The 24,054-nt window shown below is 42.0% G+C and overlaps 1 protein-coding gene across 2 annotated transcripts in view; it reads left to right on the top strand.

The window, feature by feature from the left end:
* si:ch211-197n1.2 (EF-hand calcium-binding domain-containing protein 6) overlaps positions 1 to 16,617 on the top strand; it is a 68,676-nt gene extending 52,059 nt beyond the window's left edge. The window contains exons 13-18 of one of the 2 annotated variants that reach the window (XM_059974371.1): positions 4,190 to 4,313; positions 5,413 to 5,537; positions 5,748 to 5,991; positions 6,782 to 6,954; positions 11,526 to 11,682; positions 13,018 to 16,617. In XM_059974371.1, the coding sequence (XP_059830354.1) occupies positions 4,190 to 4,313; positions 5,413 to 5,537; positions 5,748 to 5,991; positions 6,782 to 6,954; positions 11,526 to 11,682; positions 13,018 to 13,266 (1,072 nt within the window). In that variant the 3' untranslated portion in view covers positions 13,267 to 16,617. Of the gene's footprint in view, positions 1 to 4,189; positions 4,314 to 5,412; positions 5,538 to 5,747; positions 5,992 to 6,781; positions 7,010 to 11,525; positions 11,683 to 13,017 lie in introns of those variants that run through there. The other variant, XR_009513061.1, reaches the window with a different exon arrangement.
* Positions 16,618 to 24,054: the final 7,437 nt, after the last annotated feature.

Here is a 24,054-nt window from a genome sequence, read left to right as displayed (position 1 = left end):
GAATGAATGGACAAGGGAGTTACATAGAGAGTGATCATTTTGGAAAACATGGGGAGGGGGTGTTGGAGGGAAGATTTCCCAAGTGGTAAGATCCCATTGGAGATGGTAGAGATTACAGAGAATAACATGTTGGATACAGAGGATCATGGGGAGATAGGAGAACAAAGGGAACCCTCTCCCTGTTATGACGGCAGGAGGATGGAGTGAAGGCAGATGTGTGGAAAATGGAGCAGATGCAGATGAGTGCAGCACTGATGATGCTGGACAGGAAACTCCATTTTTTGAAAAAAGAGAACATCTGAGATGTTCTAGAATGAAAAGAACAGATGTGGCAGAGGCAGAGGGACTGAACAAAGGAAAAGGCATATTTATACGTGACAGGGTGGAAAGAGGTATAACCAGATGGAGGTTGAGAGATAGAGAAAGTGGAAAGAAGTATCAGAGATGGACCAAGTAAAGTTCAGGGTAGAGTGGAAGTTGGAGGCAAACTTGATAAAATTGACGAGTTCTGCATGGGTGCATGAAACAGCAGTATTGCAGTGCAATGGAAATATCCACATAAACCTCCTCTGCATTCTCCCAGTACAGTCACATTTGTCTTGTAAGTGCACTGATCTAAAGTATATAAAATACTCAACCAGTGGCCTAACAATCATTATGTGTGACTTTGGCATAACACACATTGTGACTGGGCTAATGAAGAAAAGTATCCCAAAACCTTATCTACATGTCTGCTGGATTTCTTCCACACTCATTCTTGCCACAATACCCAAACACCATCAATTTACAGGATGTATCACTTATGAACTTGGGCTGTATATTTTTTGTGTGTGTGATTGTATCTCTGCTGCTATCTTATCTGGGTTATATTTGCCTTATCCCTGCATATAACTGTTGGTACTGTGTTTTGCACCCTGGCCCCAGAGGAACCCATGCTACATACTTCTCTAGATTAACTTCCAACTTTCTGGCCAAACAATTTCATAAATTCTGAAGATGTAAACCTTCCTCCTCCCCACTACCCACAGAACCAATGGTCATATTAACTCCAAGCTTCCTCATCATGCCCCTATTTTTAGGTCTAAACTGTTGATATGTTTTACACAAAACAAGGGATCAAGTATGTACTGAGCATGCAGAGCTGCATGAGCAACAACCTATCAGTCACAAAGATATCCTTCCGCAGAATCACTTTTGGATCTGGTTTGTCACCACCCTTGGATCCCATGCACTTTTACTTTTTCTGACGAACCTGCAATGTTAGACCTTGCTAAAAGATTTGCTGTAATATATGAAGACGTCTTCAAAGGCACTTGTTTGTTTCTCAGTCTTTGTAGCTTTTCATTGATTCTATTGTATTTCTTTGTTCTACTGTGAATGCCTGCAAGAAAATGAATCTCAGGATGACCTATATGTTCTTTGATAATAAATTTACTTTCAACTTTGGATTTTACTGTCATCAGCTCTCCTTGTTTCCTCCTAAGTTAAGTTAGAACCATAGAACATTACAGCACAGAAATCAGACATAATATTCCTTTAATAAATTAGTTCTATTGCTGATTAATCTGTGTCTTCCCAAATCAATGCTATATTCTCTGAAAATAAATTCTAATAATTTGGCCACCAATGAAATTAAATCAACTTGTTATTTTTAAACAATTGTACAATATTAACAGTCCACTACCCCCCACCTTCGTCTGGCATTGATTCTGCATTCAGGGGTCTCAGGGGTGCGAAATCCTTAATATTTCCTCTTTTAGAAAGCTTATTCCATACAATATTTCATGTAGTTCCACCTTAACTAAACATCAGTCTCATCTCTTTCCTTGTAAAGATAGCTGCATTTAATTTAACTCCACCCAGATCCTCTACATATAAACTGTCGTAATAGTTCCTAATAATTTCTAAACTGCCCTTAGTTATTATTGTGCTCTTTAAATAAGTTTAAAATATCTCTGGACTTTCATCCCAGTGTTTTTTCATGCTGTCTTTTTGTTTTTCTAATTTATCTTTTAACTTCATCGCCACATCTTCTATATTCTTCCAGATATTCTGTCACTTGAAACTGTCTGTGCCTCATTGTTGAAGTTTTCATCCAGGAACCTCTAAATTTCATAGTTTTGCCTTACTTATTTGAGGGTACATGCTTGCCTGATACTTTTGAATTCACTCTGTGATGCCTTCTTTTGTTCCAGAAAAGAAATACTGTGAAGTAGTTGCTCGCAGTGGACTTTTGCTCAGACACTTCTTACTTCACAACTTTACAACTTACTGTATTTACTTTTGATCTTTTCCATAAGTGTGCTAAATTAAACTGAATTATGAACACTATTATAAGTATGTTCCCCCTCTGATATTCCTTCCACCTATATACCCCAGATAACTGTGCCTGGATGCTCTCTGTCTCTGGAGAGAGTTCACTGCCGCACAGTTGCACAAAACAATGAGTCCAGAAAAATATAACTGCAACTCTCCTGCAGGCTGTCGACCATCAGTCATAAGACCATAAGATATAGGAGCAGAAGTAGGTCATATGGCCCATCAAGTCTGCTCCACCATTCAATCATGGGCAGATCCAATTCTACCAGTCATCCTCACTCATCTGCTTTCACCCCATACCCTTTGATGCCCTGGCTAATCAAGAACCTATCTATCTCTGCCTTAAATACACCCAGTGATTTGGCCTCCACAGCTGCTCATGGCAACAAATTCCACAGTTTTACCACCCTCTGACTAAAGTAATTTCTCTGCAACTCTGTTCTAAAAGGACGTCCTTCAATCCTGAAGTCGTGCCCTCTTGTCCTAGAATCCCCTACCATGGGAAATAACTTTGTCATATCTAATCAGTTCAGGCCTTTTAATATTCGGAATGTTTCTATGAGATCCCCCCCCGCCTCATTCTCCTGAACTCCAGGGAATACAGCCCAAGAGCTGCCAGATGTAACCCTTTCATTCCTGGAATCATTCTCGTGGATCTTCTCTGAACCCTCTCCAAAGTCAGTATATCTCTTCTAAAATACGGAGCCCAAAACTACGCACAATACTCCAAGTGTGGTGTCACGAGTGCCTTGTAGAGCCTCAACATCACATCCCTGCTCTTATATCCTGTCCCTCTAGAAATGATTGCCAACATTGCATTCACCTTCTGCACCACCGACTCAACCTAGAGGTTAACCTTTAGGGTATCTTGCACAAGGACTCCCAAGTCCCTTTGCATCTCTACATTTTGAGTTCTCTCCCTATCTAAATAATAGTCTGCCTGTTTATATCTTCCACCAAAGTGCATGACCACACACATTCCAACATTCTATTTCATTTGGCACTTCTTTGCCCATTCCCCTAAACTTACTAAGTCTCTCTGCAGGCTCTCTGTTTCCTCAACACTACTCACTCCTCCACCTGTCTTTGTATTATTGGCAAATTTAGCCACAAATCCATTAATACAAATCATTTACATGTATCATAAAAAGCAGTGGTCTCAACACCGATCCCTGTGGAACTCCACTGGCAACCGGCAGCCAGCCAGAATAGGATCTCTTTATTCCCACTCTCTGTTTTCTGTTGACCAACCAATGCTCCACCCACGCTAGTAATTTCCCTGTAATTCCATGGGCTCTTATCTTGCTAAGCAGCCTCCTGTGCGGCACCTTCTGAAAATCTAAGTATACATCAACTGCATCTCCTTTGTCTACCCTGCTTGTAATTTTCTCAAAGAATTGCAGTAGGTATGTCAGGCAGGATCTTCCTTTCAGGAAACCATGCTGGCTTTGGCCTATCTTGTCATAATCTCATCCCTAACAGTCGATTCCAACAACTTCCCAACCACTGATGTCAGGCTAACAGGTCTATAGTTTCCTTTCTGCTGCCTCCCACCCTCCTTAGATAGCAGAATAACATTTGCAATCAACATGATTCAAATCTTTATGTACAAAAAATATGGGAAGTACTCAAAAGGTCAGGAAGCATCCGTAGAGATAGAAACAGAGTATTTGGTCAATGACCTGTCAACAGAACTCGTTTAATCCTCTACCTCTGAGGTTAGTCATAGACTCCGTGTTAGAGTTGAGTTCCCTTGACACAGGAAATTCCGTTGAACGGGAGTTCCTGTGTTGAAACACTGGAGCATTCTACTTCAGAAGCGGCGCCCTTTCAGATGAAATATATTCATTCGTTCATTCATTTTCAACAGGAAAGGAGTTTCCAGTCTTTTTGATGAGAAGTCAGTAATCATATCTGGACAAAAGGGACTACAAGAGAAACAGAACTCAGGTCAACTGGATGAAGACAAGAGATATGGTAGAACTCCTGAGCAGGTGCTGTTTGAGAACACAATCTCACCTCACTAGATTTCAGAAGCAATTAATGTAACTGAGTACTAAATTATATGTCAAGTTTTATTTAAAATACTTATTGGCTTCCGAGTTGTCCATGGTTCATAATAAATATCACAAAACAACTAATTGTATGACATATCTCAGTGATAATAAACTTGATTGTGATTCTGTTTAACTTCTAATGCACAGCCAATTCTCATGATCTTGGGTGTTGACTGACAATTGCAAACTACATTCAATCATCAGCTCTCTATGATCCCTTTACTGCTATATCACGTTGCTTGCAGTTATTCAGAAATATTCCCCAGTGAGTAGTTTGGAGATACACTCTGTGGCCACTTCAGTAGGTACCTAATAAAGTGGCCACTGAGTGTATGTTCATAGTCTTCTGCTGCTGTAGCCCATTCACTTCAAGGTCTGATGAGTTGTGCATTCAGAAATGCTCTTTGGCCCAACGCTGCTGTAATGTGTGGCTTTTTGAGTTACTGTTTCCTTCCTGATGAAGGGTCATGTCCCGAAACATTGACTGTTTACCCTTTTCCATAAATGCTGTCTCTCCTGCTGAGTTCCTCCAGCATTGTGTGTGTGTTGCTTGGATCTCCAGCATCTGCTGATTTTCTCATCATTGTCTCCTTCCTGTCACATTAAAGCAGCCTGACCATTCTCCTCTGACCTCTCCCATTCACAAAGCCTTATTGCCCACAGAACTGCAGCTCACTGGACGTGTTCTTGTTTTTTTGCACCATCCTCTCTAAACTCTGGAGGCTGAAGATCCCAGGAGACCAGCATTTTCTGAGCTACTCAAACCATCCCATCTGGCAGCAACAATCGTTTCATGATTAAAGTCACTTAGATCTCATCTCTTCCCCATTCTGATGTTTGGTCTAAACAACAACTCTTGACCATATCTGCATGCTTTTACTCATTGAGTTGCTGCCACACGATTGGTTGATTAGATATTTGCACTAAGGAGCAAGAGTACAGGTGTACTTAATAAAGTGGGCACTGGGTGTACTGTATATACAATTTAATCTACGAATAAAGTTTTCGGATTTTTTTCTCTTTCTTCCCGGCACAGCTCTTCAAGATTATTAAAACTCTGCTGTATAAACAGTATCAAGAAGTTGAGAGAGAATTTGAACACTTGGATGAAATTAATTCAAAGCGGCTCAACCACGAAACCATGTACCGGCTTCTAAAACGGTAAATCGGTAAATGTACGTGAAGAAGAAATAGAATTGTCGAGATGATTCTCCCAATGATGACGGAACAACAATTAGGAGAAATATTTTAGCGGTCAATGTATATCACTTCCATCGTGCCTTGTTTCTCCGTTTAACGTGATGACCTGGCTGTATTTTCAGTTGTTTCTGCCTGACGTGTTTTAATCCTTTTTCTCCCTTTCCCTCCCAGCTTTGATATTTGGCCAGAAGTAACCCGGGGCGAGATTCGCCGGCTCTGGAAAACACTCATCACGAACCAAGACAAAACCCTGGATTTCTTAGAGTTTGTGAGACACTTCGGCCACTCCCCTAAATCCGCCTGCTTCCCCAACGCCAAAATCAGCCCCCCAAGAAAGGGAGACAGCGACCTAAGAATGCGCTCCAAGAACCTGAACTGCGCCACCGACATTCTGGTGGACAACGTTCGTGCAAAAGTGAGGTTCCTGGCTCGCAATCTAGTAACTGAGTTATTGATTTAAGTTTAATGTGTTCACACAACGTGTGTGTCGGTGACTCTGCTCGGTTTTATTGCCTATTGCTAAATACACCCCAACTGGATAGCTAACTAGATCGGGGTCAACTAGATTACTCCACTCTGGAGTAATCTGGATTACTTGTTTGCTGGAGTCAAGAGTGACGGAGTCACTTGTAGTTCGTGTCTGGAGTCACGAACCCCGCGGGCCAAACGGCATGTTGGAGGGAGGTAGCCAGTTTCGGGTCGAGGGCCTTCATCCAGACTGGAAGGTCAGAGGGGAGATAGCCAGCATAAAAAGAAAAGGGAAAGGAGTGAGGAAGCGTTGGTGAGCTCTGGATTGATCCAGGTGAGGAGGGATGACTGGCAGATGGAGGAGGGAAGGAATGAAATAGCGACGGAGGCTGGGAGGTAATAGGTGGAGTCAGCCAAGGGAGGACCGACGAAGATTGGATTCACGTTCAAACTTGACCGTCGATTTCCCAACCTCATAAGCCGTGGTGAACTTGATGGATTTTTAAAAAAAAATTTAAACTATCATCCGATAGTTTGATGTTCCCAATGCTGACATCGGCTTCCCTTACAAACTTATATTTTTCATACCCTCAGCCGCCGGGACGAGAGTTAAAGTCGCGGTTCCAGATCAATGCTCTGAGCCTCTAAGTTGCTAACAGTTTAATGGTATAATTTGTCTCATAAAATGTAGCCTCGTCAAACTCACTTTACACTGTTGATTTAATTACAACTTCCAGGTTGATTACCTGTGGGACGATCTCAGGAAAGAATTTCAGGAGCTTGACCCTTACCGCACCGGGTTTGTCAGCAAAGAGGAGTTTAAGGATATCTTGACCGAGTTGTGTATAAATTTGAATGAATACGAGTGTGAAATGCTGGCGAAGAAATTCGAAGTCAATGGAGATGGCCGGTAAGGTCAAATGAGTTCGCACGCCGAGCCACTGGGTTAGACCTCGCAGACAAAGGCAATTACATTTTCGCCGGCGTATTTTGGATTAAAAATGCAAGGGTTTAAGAGTGGAGTTTTAGTTGCCCAGGAAATTAAACACTGCATTGTAAGAAATGACAAGGCGTGCATTAGAAGGGGGCTAACTTACTGGAAGTGCAGTGTGTCTCCAAGACTGAGAAACTGGGGCGAGGAAATTAAAATACTCATAGGTCGACATAGGATTTACAACATGCAAACAAGTAATTCTGTCTATGCTAGTGTTCAACACCAATTTCTTTCCATTCTATCCATCTGTCCGGAGTGATACCGCTTTCTAATCTTTTCCCACTCCCGCACCTGTCCTTAAATTAATTTCATCAGCGAGGTACTGAATGCCACGCAGTAGAAATTCAACTCTTGAATACTTTCTTTAAGAAAGTTACACTGCATTAAAAATGTAGGGTCGTGGTTATAAAGTCTAATTTGTAAAATTTAAATGTAATTAAATTCATCGGGTGCATCAAATTTATGGAACCAATACTTTGAACGATGTCGGAATGAGAGAGTCATCTGTTAGCAACAAGTTGTTGAGGCTACAGTAAGTTGATGGAATCATTGGATAACTCTCCGTTTACATTGTTCATTCGCAATTAACCTCGATATTCACGAGTACAGTGGGTTTAAGAACTTAGAAACGTCGCCTTGAGAAGGATTGAATTTTTCCAGAATTTTCTGTTGCATTTTAGATATCTGGCATCTACACCAATGACCCAGCCCCCCTGCGTGCAGAGGAAGTGTGTTCTCTCTGTTACTGGCTTTTTTTAAAAAAACATCTCTGACATTTGAAACGTATTTAAAATGTAATAAATAATTTTAAATAGTGGCCTTATTTCTTTTTCAAAATAAACTTATCCAAACTTTATAAAGCACCTGGACACTTTTTTTTTAAAAAAGGTGAAGGAACAACAATTTGAGAAGTGTCCTGATGAAGGGTCTCAGCCTGAATCGTCAACTACTTACTCTTTTCCATAGATGCTGCCTGGCCTGCTGAGTTAGTCCAGCATTCTTAAGTGTATTGCTCTGATTTCCAGCATCTGCAGATCTTCTTTTGTTTGAAATTTGAAGAGTCGTTTCCTTTCCTTCTACAATTGTGGGCTCATCACCAACAACAATGAGGTGGCCTTCAGAGAGGAGAAGGACGAGCTTGAAGCCTGGTGCCAGGCAAATAACCTCTTCCTCAGTATCAGCAAGACAAAGAGATGGGTATCAACATCAGGACAGCTCACACCGCTCACTCCTCCTCCTCCCCCCCCCCCCATTTACATTAGTAGCACAACGGAAACTGCAAGCAATTTCAAACTCCTTGGAGTGCACATCTCACAAACCTCTCATGGTCACAGAGGACATCGTAGACAGTCAAGAAATATCACCAATGGCTCTACCTTCTGAGGAGGCTGAAGAGAGCTGGACTGTGCACGTCCATTCTCATGTCATTCTACAGACACGCAGAAGAGAGCATCCTGTCAGTTTTTCCTTGATATGGAAACTGCACTACGGTGGATAGGAAGACTCTATGGTCAGTTAAAACTTCCCAACACATCTCTGGCACTAGCCCACCCCCCATGAAGGACATAAAATATGTACAGAAAGATGCATGATCCCACCTACCTCATAGACTGCTTGTTCCACTCTTATCAGGGAGGAGGTTATGTAGCATCCATGGCAGGACTGCCAGGTTCAAAAACAATTACTCTCCCCAAGCAGTAAGGCTGATCAACATCCCCATCTACTAACTCCACCACTATATTATTTCCTGTCAGTCACCTTATGTGCAGCCTAGCAACACTTTCTGTACATACAATCAATCTATGTATATGAGCTATCTTATGTATTTATATTTATTGCGGGTTCTTTATTATTATTACTTATGTATTTTAATAGAAGAGATGAAAGGGTTGATTTTTTTTCAAGTGGAGAGAAAATACAAAAACTCGAAGTTCAAAGGGACTTGGGAGTCCTTGTGCAGGATTCCCAGAAGGTTAATTTGCAGGTTGAATCTGTGGTGAGGAAGGCATATGTGATGTTTGCATTCATTTCAAGAGGACTAGAATGTAAAAGCAAGGATATAATGTTGAAATTTTAAAAGGCGCCGGTGAGGCCCTACTTTGAGTATTGTAAGCAGTTTTAGTTCCCTTAAAAAGAATGTGATGAAACTGGAGAGGGTTCAAATTAATTTCACAAAAATGATTGCAGAATTGAACAGCTTATCATATGAAGAGTATTAGCTATGGGCCCTAGCTATGCCTACCTCTTTGTTGGTTATGTGGAACAGTCTATGCTCCAAATCTATACTGGTACGGCTCCCCAACTTTTCCTTCGCTACATTGACGACTACATTGGTGCTGCTTTCTGCACCCATGCTGAGCTCGTCAATTTCATCGACTTTACCTCTAACTTCCACCCAGCCCTCAAATTCACTGGGACCATCTCGGACACTTCTCTCCCTTTTCTCGATCTCTCAATCTCCATCTCTGGAGACAGACTGTCTACTGACATCTTCTATAAACCCACTGACTCTCATAACTACCTCAACAATATCCCACCCCACCCTGCCAAATGCAAAAATGCTATTCCCTATTCTCAGTTCCTCTGTCTCCGCCACATCTGGTCCCAGGATGAGGCTTTCCTTTCCAGGACATCTCAATGTCCTCTTTGTTTAAGGATCATGATTTCCCTTCTGCCGTCATTAATGATGCCCTCACCTGCATCTCCTCCATTACCTGCACTTCGGCCCTCACCCCATCCTCCCGTCACCACAACAGGGACCGAGTTCTCCTTGTCCTCACCTACCACCCCACCAGCCTCAGGATCCAGCATATTATCTTCTACAACTTCCACCACCTTCAACAAGACCTCACTGCTAAGCACATCTTTCCCTCTCTATCCCTCTCCGCTTTCCACAGGGATCATTCCCTCCATGACTGCCTGGTCCACACGTCCCTCCCCACAGATCTCCCACTTGGTACTTACCCCTGCAAGTGTAATTGCTACACCTGTCCCTACACCTCCTCTCTTACCACCATTCAGGGCCCCAAACAGTCCTTCCAGGTGAGGCAACAATTCACTTGTGAGTCTGTTGGGGTCATCTATTGCATCCAGTGCTCCCGGTGCAGCCTCCTCTACATAGGCGAGACCCGACACAGATTGGGGGAGCACTTCATTGAGCACCTCCGCACCGTCCGCCACAACAGACAAGATCTCCTGGTTGCCACTCACTTCAACTCTGCTTCACATTCCCATTCGGATATGTCCATACATGGCCTCCTCTGCTGCCATGAGGAGGCCAAACTCAGGTTGGAGGAGCAACACCTCATATACCGTCTGGGTAGTCTCCAGCCCCTTGGTATGAACATCGAATTCTCCAACTTCCAGTAATTCCCTCCTTCTCCCTTCCCCCATCCCATTTTCACTCTGCTTCCTCCTTCAGCTGCCTATCACCTCTCTCATGATTCTGCCTTCTTCTACTACACATAGTGCTTTCCGCTTACATTCTTTCTTCACTTTTCCTGCCTATATCCCCTCCCTGCTTCCCATTCCCCACCCCTTGCTCTTTCCTCTGATTGGTTTTTCACCTGACACCTACCAGCCTTCTCCTTCCCACTCTCCCCCCTCCTTCTTTATAGGGCCCCTGCCCCCTCCTTCTTCAGTCCTAATGAAGGGTCTTGGCCCGAAACGTCTGCTCGTTTCCACAGATGCTCCCCGACCTGCTGAGCTCCTCCAGCTTGTTGTTCATGAAGAGCATTTGATGTCCCTAGGCCTGTATTCACCAGAATTCTGAAGAATGAAGGATGACCTCATTGAAACCTATTGAATGGTGAAAGGGCTTGATAGAATGCATATGGAGAGGATGTTTCCTGTGGTGGAAGACTCTAAGACCAGACGATACAGCCACAGAATAGAGGGTGTCCTTTGGGTGAATCTGTGGAATTCTTTGCCACAGACAGCTGTGGAGGCCAAGTCTTTATGTATATTTAAGGCAAAGGTTGATAGATTCTTAATTGGTCAGGGCAGGAAGGCATATGGTGAGAAGGCAGGAGATTGGGACTGAGAGGAAAATTGGATCAGCCATGATGAAATGGAGGAGCAGACTCAATGGGCCAAATGGCTTAATTCTGCTCCTATATCTTATGGTCTCACTATTGAATTCTTGATCTTTTGTGTTTTTCTTTGTGCTGCATCGCTTCTGGAGTAAGAATTAGTTTGTTCTCCTTAATCCTGTGTACAGGAAATGATATTAAACAATCATGAATGTTGAATCTTTAAATCTCTGCTAAAAAAAAACCCCTACTAATAAGGAATCGTGGAGTCAAAGGTAGCAGTGAACGGTGCTGAAGGAATGGTTCTATAAATCATGCCAGTAGCTGTGACATTAAGCACTTTGAAATATGCTAAAGTGAGTCAAATTATTTGGATTTTCAGATGAGGAAGAATAATTCTCATGTATCCGCAAAATGTTTAATGACCATTGATGTTTTACTGATCTTGCCCACCAGGGTTTCCTACATAGACTTCCTGAAACCTTTTGCGATGCGCAGGCAGCAGTGGCGAGAGGGGAGTAACATGTTGGCTGTACTGCAGCATCCGAACAGTCATTTCACAGATCAGCACGGCACAGGGCTGAACACTGTCACAGTAAGGCTGCGGAAAAAGGTAATGCCCACAAGCGGCAGAGAGATCAGTGCTGATAATGCCATGTAAGACCACGTATATAGGGTAAGGCCAAGCAGGTTTTTACACTGAGGTTGGGTGAGACTAGCACTGGAGGTCATGGGTTAAGGGCGCAAGGTGAAACATTTAAGGTGGGGGCTTCTTGGGGGGGCATCTTGGGGGGGGGCTTCACTCAGACAGTGGTAAGAGTGTGGAATGAGCTGCCAGTGGAAGTGGTAGATGCGGGCTTGATTGCAACATATAAGAGGTTTGTATAAGTATGTGGATTGGAGGGATATGGAAGGCTGTGGTCCAGTGTGAATTGATAGGACTAGGCAGAATAACAGCTTGACACAGAGTAGATGGGCCAAAGGGCTTGTTCTGTAGTGTGGTGGTCTATCACTCTATGACTCTAGATACCTTGATACAGAAAAAACAGGTGTATGAGCCAGACAGAGAATAGGGCCAATAAACTGTTGTCAGGGCAGGATTCTGAGCAGGACGCAAGTGTTATTGGTACAGGATCATCATCAACAGCTCTACCATCAAAGCTAAGATGGGACAGTGCAAATTATACAGGATGATAATGAACAATCCAATGTGACCATTTAACATTTGCATGTGTTTCCTTGGGATACCTTCATGTAAAGGTGCTAAAAGATGACTAACAAAACTACATGCTAGCCTATAAAGTTCCAAAAACAACAGTTGGGTTCTCAAAGCATGCAATTTGAATCCATCCAATGAGGTATCATTTCAAATTGCAGATTATTGTGCGGCCATTGAGAAGAAAATGGTCCCATAACCAATGGACTCACTTTCAAGGACTTTTCATCTAATTTTTTTTGGATAATTATTTATATTGTTGTTTACTTTTTTTGAATTTGCATAGTTTGTTGTCTTCTGCACTCTGGTTGAATGCTCTAGTTGGATGGTCTTTCATTGATTCTGTTTAAGTTCTTATTCTTTGTTGATTGGTTGAGTATATCCAACGAAAATAAATCTTAAGGTTGTATATGGTAATATATATGTACTTTGATAATAACATTTACTGTGGATACACTGGGGAAAGGCAAGATGCTGAAACATAGTTAAATCTATAAAATTTGGATCATCGGCACTGGCCTCAAGTTTTACAGCTTATTGATTTACAAGGATCATTTTATGTCTGTAGATCCTGTTATCAAATACAGAAGCAAAGAGGTCTTGGCACCAAATCAACTACTTCTATAAGACAGTTTTCATGTTTTGCAGGATCTATCAGTGTAGTCCAATGGCATGCAAGTAAAAAAAGTTAACCCTTGTTTTCAGTCTTCCTTTTTACCTTTATCCCTGCAGCTTCAAGGTGAATGGAAGTCCTTACGCAGAGCCTTTAAGAAGTTAGATAGTACCAGCAGTGGTTACCTCTCCTTGCCAGAGTTTCGTGCTGTACTCAAGCTCTGTGATCTGCTCCTGAATGAGGATGAAGTCTATCACATCATGACAAAATTTGATGAAAACATGGAAGGCAAAGTCAACTACAAAAAGTTTCTGGAAGAGACTTACAATAAAGAGAAGAACAGTGCAGAAAACAAAACCCTAAAATGATAAATAATTTACTCCTTTTTGACAATATGCAATTTCCCTGTTTTTCAAATCATAACCTTAATTTTGATCAGTTTGCTTTGGGCAGAATTGCAATGGGTTGGAGGATGGTGGTGAGGAGAGAAATTGACCCAGGAATAACAGTGCTTTTGAGAATGAAAGATTATATAGAGAAAGGTATAAACTTGGATTTTTCTCACACTTTGGAATCTCCTGAATTCCTTCATAGCTGTTTTAGAAATGACACCATTTTGTACAGGTGCCTGATCAGGCAATTCAGTCAAATCGCCTCAAATATCACAATTTCTTTACAAACATTACTTCTGTCTCTCCTGAAGGAATGAATTTAACAATCTGCTGTACACCACAAATCCATTGAATTACTCTGTTTTAGGCCAACAAGGTCAAAACTTGGTTTCAAGTGTTTCATAGCAAACAAGTGGATTTTAAAAACTTGTGGAGTAAGAAGATGATTTGAAATTTAGTTTCTGTAGTGGCATGGAGGGCAGAAGGATTGACCAGTATAAATCCGAATCTAAACTGATAATAAAATTATGCAGTTATGTGAGTCAAGATCTGTTACTGTGTGTTATTGATACATAAAATAGTTCCTAATGTTTTTTTGCAAGATAGATCTGCTATACTTCCAATATCAAATAAACAAATATTTATAGAACTTTTGCATCTTCCCCTTGAATAAATAGTGAGCTAGGACCTGCCAGTATGGAATGTAAGGGATAGTAACTCTGGGACATGACAGACACAAAAGGCTGATTAACAATAATCTTGAGACCTGCCCCAAATCCAACACTGAGTCAATGATTCCGAGTCCACTCTGGCACACAATGCTCACTAAGATTATTTCAGGCTGAGGGATTATAGTAAAATGGGTGTTGAGTCTTCACGAGCTTTACCAATGATTTGGATTATGGCATTGTATTACAGATATGAGATTGCTGAGGAAACAAGGCTGGATAACATTGTAAGTTATGACGATGATCTAGAAAAACTTCAGGTACCTGCAGGTCCTAATAATAAAGTGGCCAGTGAGTGCAAGTTTGTGGTCTTCTGCTGCTGTGGCCCATCCACTTCAATATTCAACATGCTGTGTGTTCAGAGATGTTCTACATGCCACTGTTGTAATGCATGATTATTTAAGTTGTTGCAGTGAGTCTGGCTATTCTCCTCTGATGTCTCTCATTAATAAGGCAATTTCACCCACAGAACTGCTGCTCACTGGATGTTTTTTTGTTTTTTGCACCATTCTCTGTAAGTTCGAAAGACTCACATGTGTGCAAATCCCAGGAGATCAGCAGTTTCTAGGATACTCAAACCACCCCATTTGGCACCAAAAATTATTCTGGTCAAAGTCACTCAGGTCATATTTCTTCCATATTCTGATGTTTGGTCTGTAGTTAACTAAATCCCTTGGCTATGTCTGCATGCTTTTGTGCATTGGATTGCTGCCACAAGATTGGCTGATCAGATATTTGCATTAACAAGCTGGTGTCCAGGTGTGCATAATGAAATGGGCACTGAGTGTAGACAGGTGAATTGAAGAGGCAGGATGGAATAATATGAGGAAATTTGTAAAATCATCTACAGTGGTGTGTAAAAAAAAAAGTCCTGTAGGATACTTTTTTAGTGAGAGGCTGGATATCCTTGTATGTGAATCACTAAATGTTCATGTGAAGGGGTGGGAAGCTGTTATGAAGGCAAGCAGTGTGTTCACTTTTATTGCATGAGGATTTGAGAATAAGAATAACAGATCACAACTGCCATTATAGTGGAGCCCAGTGAGATTATAGCTGAAATAATTGCTTTTTGATAAGATTTCCTTACTTAAAGAAGGATATTCTTGCAATCAAAAGCTCACAAAATTAGTTATCGAGTTAGTTGAATAAGGAGAAATTAATCACTCTAAACCTGTATCCTGAGTTTATAAGAATCGAGAGAGATCCACGTGAAACATACAATTTTTTATGTGATACTTGATACAGGGTTGATAAGAGATGAAGTCTAATTTGACTGAGGAGCCTGGAACCAAGGGGCACAGTCTCAAAATAGGGAGCTGTCCATTCAGGACAGAGGACATCTTCCAGTTGAATTGCCAATCAACCTTATGCATCGTATACAGCTAAACAAAATATTGTTCCTCCAGGTCAAGGTGCAAATCACAGTCACACACAGCATGTGCTAGAACAGAGGGTGACAAAATAATATTAGCACAAGCATAACCTGAAGATTGATGGTGCATGGGCTGGTCTGGAGCCATGATCTTGCAAGAACAACCACACAGCAGATCCTCATTTCACACAGGGTGGAACTCTTTCACTCAAAACCTCATGTAATTCTCATCTTTAAGATGCTCAGCTGTTGACTCTACCCAAAACAGATCTTTGAATATTAAGGGATTTGGGGAAATGGTGCTGAGGTAAGAGGTCGGCTATGATCCTTGTAAAGGCAGTGTAGGTATGTTGAGCTGAGAGGCTGACTTCTGTTTCTACTTATTATGCTCTTACATCCCTCTGTCAAAGACCCTGAATCCAATCTACACAACCAGATAACTGAAATAATATCTAACCCAGCATAAAATGATAAGTACCAATCACCCCAGGGTCAATGCAGCACAAAACAGAGTGCAATGGATTCAAACTCCATCAGCACAGGTGCACCACAAGCTCTGTACTTATCCTCCACTCCACTCGCTTTATGCTTGCAACTATGTGGCTAAGCACAGCACCAATGCCATATTTACTGATGACAGCACTGTTGTAGCTGAATCAAAGGTGGTGATGAATCAGCAGATAGGAGGGAGATTGAAAATCTGTCTGAGTGGCACTTACTCATTGTCAGCAAGACCAAAGAGCTGATCATTGGCTTCAGAAGGAGGAAACCGGAGGTCCACGCTCTCATCGGAAGATTAGAGCTGGAGCAGGTCAGCAACGTTAAATTCCTCAGTGTTATTATTTCAAAGGACCTGTAAATTGCTAGGAACTTTCGGACTATTCCATTGGTGTTTAGTATTTTGGTTTTCTGAATATTTGCATAGATATTACTATGTAGCAGTAATTGTTTAATACTATTGTGTAGTGCCTTTGGGATGACCCCAGTTGTAGATTTCATTATTGCGACAATGTATTTCAGTTTCAATATCCTCTTTTAATTCAATGTATTTGTGGTGTTTTTCATTTATTAATTTCTGTATGTTATGTGTCTTTGGAATGGCTATATCTATTCCATAAGTTGTTCTTGCTTGTTTACACTGTATTATTATATCGGGACAGTTATTGTGGATTGTCCTATCTGTACAGTTATGACTGTATGACTGATCGCCCATAATATAATTTTTGATATTCTGACTCTAAAGCTGGCTTGTATTTACAGTAAGGTGTAATTTCATTTAGGAGTTGGTATTTTAAAGCAAGGTTTTGATTATTGTGTTTGTGTAAGTAATCAGATTGTGTTAAACTGCTACAGGATCCTGTAATGTGTTGGATTGTTTCTGGTTTTTTCCTCGGGTTTTCTACATTTTTCATTTTGAATTTGTTGGTCTTTTATTATGTATTTCTGATATTTTGTGTTAACCACCTGGTCCTGTATTGCCGCAAGGAACCCCTCTTCTTCTTCTTACTATTGTTATTCTTATCATCATCATCATCATTATTATTATTATTACTATTATTATTTCTTTCTTTCTTTTTGTACTTGTACAGTTTATTCCCTTTTGCAAAACAGGTTGTTCCCTCCCAGTCAGTGCGGTTTTTCATTGATTCTTTTATGGTTATCGGATTGACTGTGTATACCTGCAAGAAAATGAATTTCAGGTTTGCTCAAACCAAGTTCGGGATACTGCAATAACACTATGACCTACGTAGCGCAGGTCGCTTGGTGACAATTAACTCACAATCAGGACTGCCCAGAATTGTTAGCGATAGTATCCCAAAGACCTGTCAATCTCTTGAATCTATTGTGCTGAGTATTACGGTTATCGCGAGAAAGGACATTTGTTGCGTTTAGTTTGTGGAGCATGGCTTCAGCTAATCTTCAAATGGTAAAAGACATCTCAAGCTCTCACGGTCCTGGGCAGGAGATTGCAATAATTCTGCAATGTGTTTGACTGCTGATCTGGTGATGTTATGTTACTCTCCGCCTATACAACTGTTTGAAATTTGATGGGGAAGTTTCATCTCTATAGAGCCTTCGCATTTCTCAGTCTTGGAGTGATCATATCTGTAGGACATGTATGTGTGTGTATGCAGAGGTATTATCTGCTCCTTGGCATTTGTCACTGCCAAAGTGCATAACATCACATTTTCCCACATTATGTTACATCTGCCATATTCTTTCCCGTTCCCTCAACGTGCCTATATCTTTGAAACTACATTCTCCTCTTACCAATAATCCCACTAACAGGAGTTCTCCCCCTACTTAGTGGAACAAATTTGGCAGGTGTACAAAAGCATCAGCAAATACCAATGCCAAGATCCTGCCAAAGAGATGCTTTCCATTTTCCCTCGGTGCTCGTCAGCTTCCCGGAACTTCCTATCCTTCACCAGCTTCACCTGGCCTGTATGGATAGCACGCAAAACAACCAAAATCAGTTTTAACATCACTGACAGATGTCTTGAAATGTATTAGTTTGCCGCAGGGATGCGGTGTATGTAATACGTTAAAAAAAACTGTAAATGACAGCAAGAAACACACACACACAGTGCAAAAAGCGAGCCAAGAAGAGTGATGGGTTGGTTCATTGTCCATGAAATCTAAGGACGGAGGGGTAGAAGGTGTTTTTAAAACATTGAGTGTGTGTCGTCAGACGCCTGTACCGCCTTCCTGATGGTAGCAATGAGAAGAGGGCATGTCCTGGGTGATGGGGGTCTTTATTAATGGATGCCGCCTTTTGGAGGTATATGTTCTCGATTGTGGGGAGGCTCGTGCCCATGGTGGAGTCGGGTAGGTTTGCACTTATTCTGATCCTTAGCTGTGGCCCCTCCTTACCAGTTAGAATGCTCTCCAGCGCACAGACGTAGAAATCTGCTGGCCTTCGGCGACCTGCCAAATCTCCTTTGTTTTGCACTGTAACTTGGTGTGACAGTAATAAACCAATTACTGTACCAGAATTTCAAGAGGACGGCTGACGTGTCAAAAAGAGGTTGATCTGTGATGACCCAGGGGGCAAAATATAAAAGTTTAATAGGATGGCTGCATATTTCACTTACGAAAGTTTTGATTTATCTACCAGCTTAATTTGCCAAATTTCAAAAAGTCGGTTTTATTTCTCCAGGTTTTTATTCCGGCCGGCGGGTTCCAACTGCTGAGTTGCTCCCACTAGGGCGCGACGTACCTGGCTAATTTATCCCGGTTCTTACTCGTATGGACTTGTACACAATAAACATCATTCCTCCCGTTCCTAGTGCCTGCCCTTAAACATGTCTTGTCAATTGTCATGAAGATTTACTAATCTGCGCAATTCGCGCGAAACATATTATTTAGCATCAGATGGTAGTCTGAAGCGGGCCATCGACTTCTGGATTCCGCATTGACTCCGATTTCTGTTCAGGACCCCGTTAATCGACGATATGGAAAAATTACTTTTTTTGCTGAATTGATATTTGGTTACCGTTTCTCTTCCATAATTTTACGGAAAGAGAATCAAAGACTGGATTTGGTTTGCGCGCCCTTTCACGTCCTGTTTTATTCGTGCAATGTTCAGAGGACATTGTAAAGAAATATCTACATTAAAACATATCGTCGGTGAGGGAAAACAACTCGCGTTGATAGGAAGTCTGTGGAAAATAAACGCAGATTGGCGTCGATGCGCAATACTATTTCAATAATGTAGCTTTCCTTAAACCGCCTGCTTTAAACTGAAGAATTGAGCGTAAGCGTCAAAATACAATTGTATTATTGATGTTACCGTTGAGACGTGCGAGCGGAAAGCTGTAAGCTAACTCCGCCGTTCAGTTTTCGTAAGAGAGTAATTGTCGGATATAGCCTGTTTAATTGCTAACTATTAAGATCGTGACTATTAACATTAGAGCGCAAACCTCAGGTTAGTATCGGAAAAGTGCTCTTTTTTAAAAAAGGAGTTGGGAGTGTAAATGCGAGGAATCATTCCCGGGTTAATCCTCACAAGCACGTTAAGTGTATGAACTGACTAGGTCAAAATATTAGACTAGATGTCACTTACTTTTAACCAATTGCAGATTTCTTTTTTGGACGTTCTGACTGGAGGTTAAACGAAATTTAATCAGAACAGCCAGATACCTTCAGTAAACTGCCCGCTGTAAACTGAGGAATTGTCTCCACTCCTCAAAGTCCAAAGTAAATATATTGTTACAGTACACGTATGTCACCATATACAACACGGAGATTCGTTTCCTTGCGGGCATTCACAGTAAATGCAAGAAACACGATAGAGCCAATGAAAGACCGCCCCCGATCGGACTGACAAACAATAAATGTGCAAAAGACAACGAACTGTGCAAATACAAAAAAATAAACAATAATAAATCAGCAGTAAATATCCAGAACATGAGACGAAGGGTCCTTGAAAGTGAGTCTTCGAGGTTTAGGCACACACACACATACGAAACAAGAATACTGTATCCTCTATATTTAATTACATTATTTGTAATATTTGACATATCTAGTCAAGTTCGAACCAGCGGGCGAGAACCTCGAGTAAATCTCATTATTTTGTTTTTAAATACTGTACTAAACATCTTGAATAGTAACAAAAAGAATCACTGGCTACTTTGTATCTATAAGAAAACAAATAAAGAGGGCACGCTGCCTCTTTTCAACCCCTGTTTGCCGAACATCCCAAACAAAACAAACCAACTGCTCGCGTTAACTCCAGATAGCCACAATCTGCATCGACTCCGCCACTCTATGGAGGACTGTTGCAGCTCAAACAGATTAACGTGTCCATCCACCAGTATACAGCTGACACCTGCATGGCAGATTACAATAGCTGTTCAAATGGGTTTCTGTCAGTGTGCTTTTTCTCCCATTTGAAATTGTGTGTGGCTGGAACACGTCGATCTGTTTGCTCAGTGTACGCCTGGACGCACAAGTGAGCTCTGTATTAGGAAAACTATTGGGACAGCGGTCCAGGATTGAGAGCTCACCGTCCCGGCCAGCAGAGTTAGCGGGACCCGGACCATCAGCAGCCAAAACCCAGCCTTTTTTTTTGTTTCCCCAGGACACAGAGGAGGCCTTTGATTTAATGGAGACGAGCATTTTTATTCTCGCCCAGTCAAGGGTGAAGCGCAAGGAAGCGGGGAATGTCCCCTTTCACAACTTTTACAATGGATCACCTCCAGTCAAACTAAAAAGAGATAGAGAGAGAGAGAGAAAGCCGCAAAAGTTCTGGGTTCTGTTGCGGCTCTCTTGGAAACCATTGCTATACAACTTACTTAAAGAAAACGTGAAGAGAAAAGGAAGGAATGAATTCATTCTTTGTGGGAGAGGGCAAAACCACAATTAGTCACAATCTGGTTTGAATCAACTCTCTCCTAACTTGGGGTCTTTTCAGAAAGGCACAGTTCATCTGTTGCTTCAACTTTTGGTCAGAATTGGCAAAATACTGCTTGGGTTAGTTCTTTTTAAGAAAAAAAGGCTTCTGAAGTCAATTTTCTAAGCGTTTTGGTAACTTCTCCAACTAAAAGAGCAAGCACGCATTTAATAATCTTATCACTTTGATAGGCGTTTTCATCAAAAAGCCAAAAAAGATTTTCCCCAAAATGGTGTTTTACTGGCGATTGTGTGTATGGTGAAACAACTCTTTGTTAGTCACGAGATTAGGTTTTAATTCTTTTGCCATCATAACGACTTAGGTTGTAGCTACATTCGTAGAGTACATTCAAATAAACCTCAAAAATCAATATTTCGTTACTTAACAGATTATGGGAGCGTGCCGCATGTCGACAATATGATCCCAAGGATTCGGAGACCTGCTGAGCTCGGCTTGGGCGCGGGCAAGCAGTACTCAGTGTCCTCTCGGCGCTGAATGAACATGCCACAGGCTTCGTCGACTTCATCAAGAACTGCAAGAATGAGCGTGCGCCCTCTAGAACATACCCAAACCAGGTGCCAGATGAACTGGGTGATACGCAGTCTGTTGACGCCTAAATCTGTGGCTTTCAAGGTCAGCGACCCTGACCCCTGTAAGAAATCCAGGTACGGCCTTCAGAAGGGCATTGTAAGAGCGGTAAGACAATTTCATATGAAGTTAGAAACAACGGTGCCAGGGTTTGTATGTTATTACTTCCTTCCTGTAAGGCAAAACCTAACTACCTTAATGGCAGTGATGCTTCACTCCCCGGTGAGCACGGCGCCTTTTATGCAGACATTGAAAGGGAGAATAGCATTGCACCTATGCGGATCTCCACAGTATTTGGTGAAGTTATTCTTTGTCTTGGTGACGGACATCAGAACATCTTTCAAGAGGGTGGACCCTCTGCAACAGCAGGCCCCAGACGGTGTACCTGGCCGGGAACTGACAACCTGTGCCGACCAACTGGCTTGAGTGTTGAAAGACATCTTCAGCTTCTCAGTGCTGTTCTCTGAGGTCCTCCGCTGTCCGCAACCAGAGCAGGGTGAGCTGTTCACCGACTATTGCCGGCTAGCACTCCCATCTGCAGTGACGAAGCGCTTTGAGGGGTCAGTCCTTTCTAGGATTAGCTCCTGCTTGAGCAAGGACCTGGACCTGATGCAATTTACCTACCGCCGCTATGGATCTACAGTGGATGGAATCTCACTAGCTCTCCAGTCGGCTTTGGAGCACCTGGACAACAAAAACACATACTGTTTTCCCATAATAGGTCAGCGTTAAATACCATCATGCCCCCAGGATTGATCAACAAGCTTCAAGCGCTGGGGCTCTGTGCCTCCCTCTGCATCTGGCTACTTGAGCTTCTCATTCAGTGCAGAATGATAATGACATCACTTCCTTGCTGACAGTCAACACACGGACACCTCAAGGCTTAGCCCATGGCTCTAGTCTTTCTACAGTCAAGACTGTGTGGCTAAGCACAGCTCAAACACCTTCAAACGTGTCACTGTTGTTGGCAGAACCTCAGATTAAGAGGTCTTCAGGAGTGGATAGATTGGCTAGTTAGGTGATGTTGCAACAAGAATGTACTCTATGTCAGCGGGACCAAGGAACTGATTGTGGACTTCAGGGGGGGAAGTTGGGAGAACACTCACCAGTCCTCATTGAGGGGTCAATGATGGAAAAGATGAGCAGCTTCAAATTCCTGGACACCAGCATCTCAGAAGATCTAACCTGGACCTAACACATTGATCCAATCACAAAGAAGGGATGCCAGTGTCTCTACTTCATTAGGAGTTTGATGAAATTCGGTATGGCACCAAGGATTTTAGCAAATTTCTACAGATTGCAGTGGACAGCATCCTCACTAGTGGAATCACCACCTGGTATGGAGGTTTCAATGTGCAGGATAAAAAAAGGTTGCAGAAAGTGGGAGGGGGGTTTTGGCAGCTTTGATGGTTCTATCATTCATTCTATGGGGTTCTTGTTTCATAGGTGTCTGTGAAGTCTAAGAATTTCAGGTTGTATACTGTATACAGTCCAACAGGTCTGAGATTCTTGCTCCTTGTTTGGATGAGAGTGGGGGCAGTAGGAAGGATGAGCAACCTAACTGTGGCACTGTAGTTCAGGGAGCCATTCAAAAGGTGGGGGGAAGAAGAGAAATGTAGTGATAATTGGGGATAGTATAGCCAGGGGAATAGACAGAGTTCTCTGTCATGAGGATAGAGTGTCCCGAAGGCTATGTTGCCTGCCTAGTGCAGGACATCTTATCTGACCTGCAGAGGAATTTGCAGTGGGAGGGGAGAGATTCAGTTGTCGTGGCCCATTTGGGTACCAACAACATAGGTAGAGTGAGGAAAGAGGTTCTGCTGAGGGAATTTGAGCAGCTAGGGACTGAATTAAAAAGCAGAACCAAAAAGGTGGTAATCTTTGGATTTCTGACCGAGCCACATGCAAATTGACATAGGGTCAAGAAGATTAGAGAATTAAATGCATGGCCCAAGGATTGGTGTGGGAGAAGTGGGTTTGAATTCATGGGAAATCGGCATTAGTATTGGGAAAGGAGTGAGCTGTACCAATGGGATAGACTCTTTCTGAACCATGATGAGGCCTGGATTGTAGCGAATTGCATAACTAGGGCTGTGGATAAGGCTTTAAACTAAGTAGTATGGAGGTGGGTTCAACAGTTTGGAGAAGTATGGGTAAAGTAAAAAAGAAAAGTGTGGATAAAGTTAAAGAAAAAGCAAAAGATAAAAAACAGAAAAATAAGAGAAGAGCAAAGAAAAGTCAAGTGCAAAAGAGTAAAAGACTATGAGATTTTAAAAGCACGATGAGTGTAAGGGCACTTTATCTGAATGCCTGAGGTATTCAAACCTTGGTCAGTGAATTTGTGGTACAAAACAATACAAAGGGTTATGATTTAGTAGCCATTACAGAAACGTGGATGTAGGGTGGAGAGGATTGGGAATTAAATATCCAAGAATATCAGGTAATATGGACAAATAGGCAGGAAGGTAAGGGAGATGGTGTGGCGCTCTTAAATAAAGATGAGATCAGGGCAATAGCGAGAGACGATATAAGATCTAAGGAACAGAATGTTGAATCCATCTGGGTAGAGATTAGGAATAGTAAAGGGAAAAAGTCACTGGTGGCAGTTGTCTGTTGACCACCGAATAATAACATTACAGTGGCACAGGCAATAAACAGAGAAATATCTGGGGCATATAAGA

Source organism: Hypanus sabinus, chromosome 7 (assembly GCF_030144855.1).
Source record: "Hypanus sabinus isolate sHypSab1 chromosome 7, sHypSab1.hap1, whole genome shotgun sequence".
NCBI classification, from domain to species: Eukaryota; Metazoa; Chordata; class Chondrichthyes; order Myliobatiformes; family Dasyatidae; genus Hypanus; species Hypanus sabinus.
The sequence above is the reverse complement of the archived record's forward strand: the minus strand, read 5'-3'. Positions and strand labels throughout refer to the sequence as shown.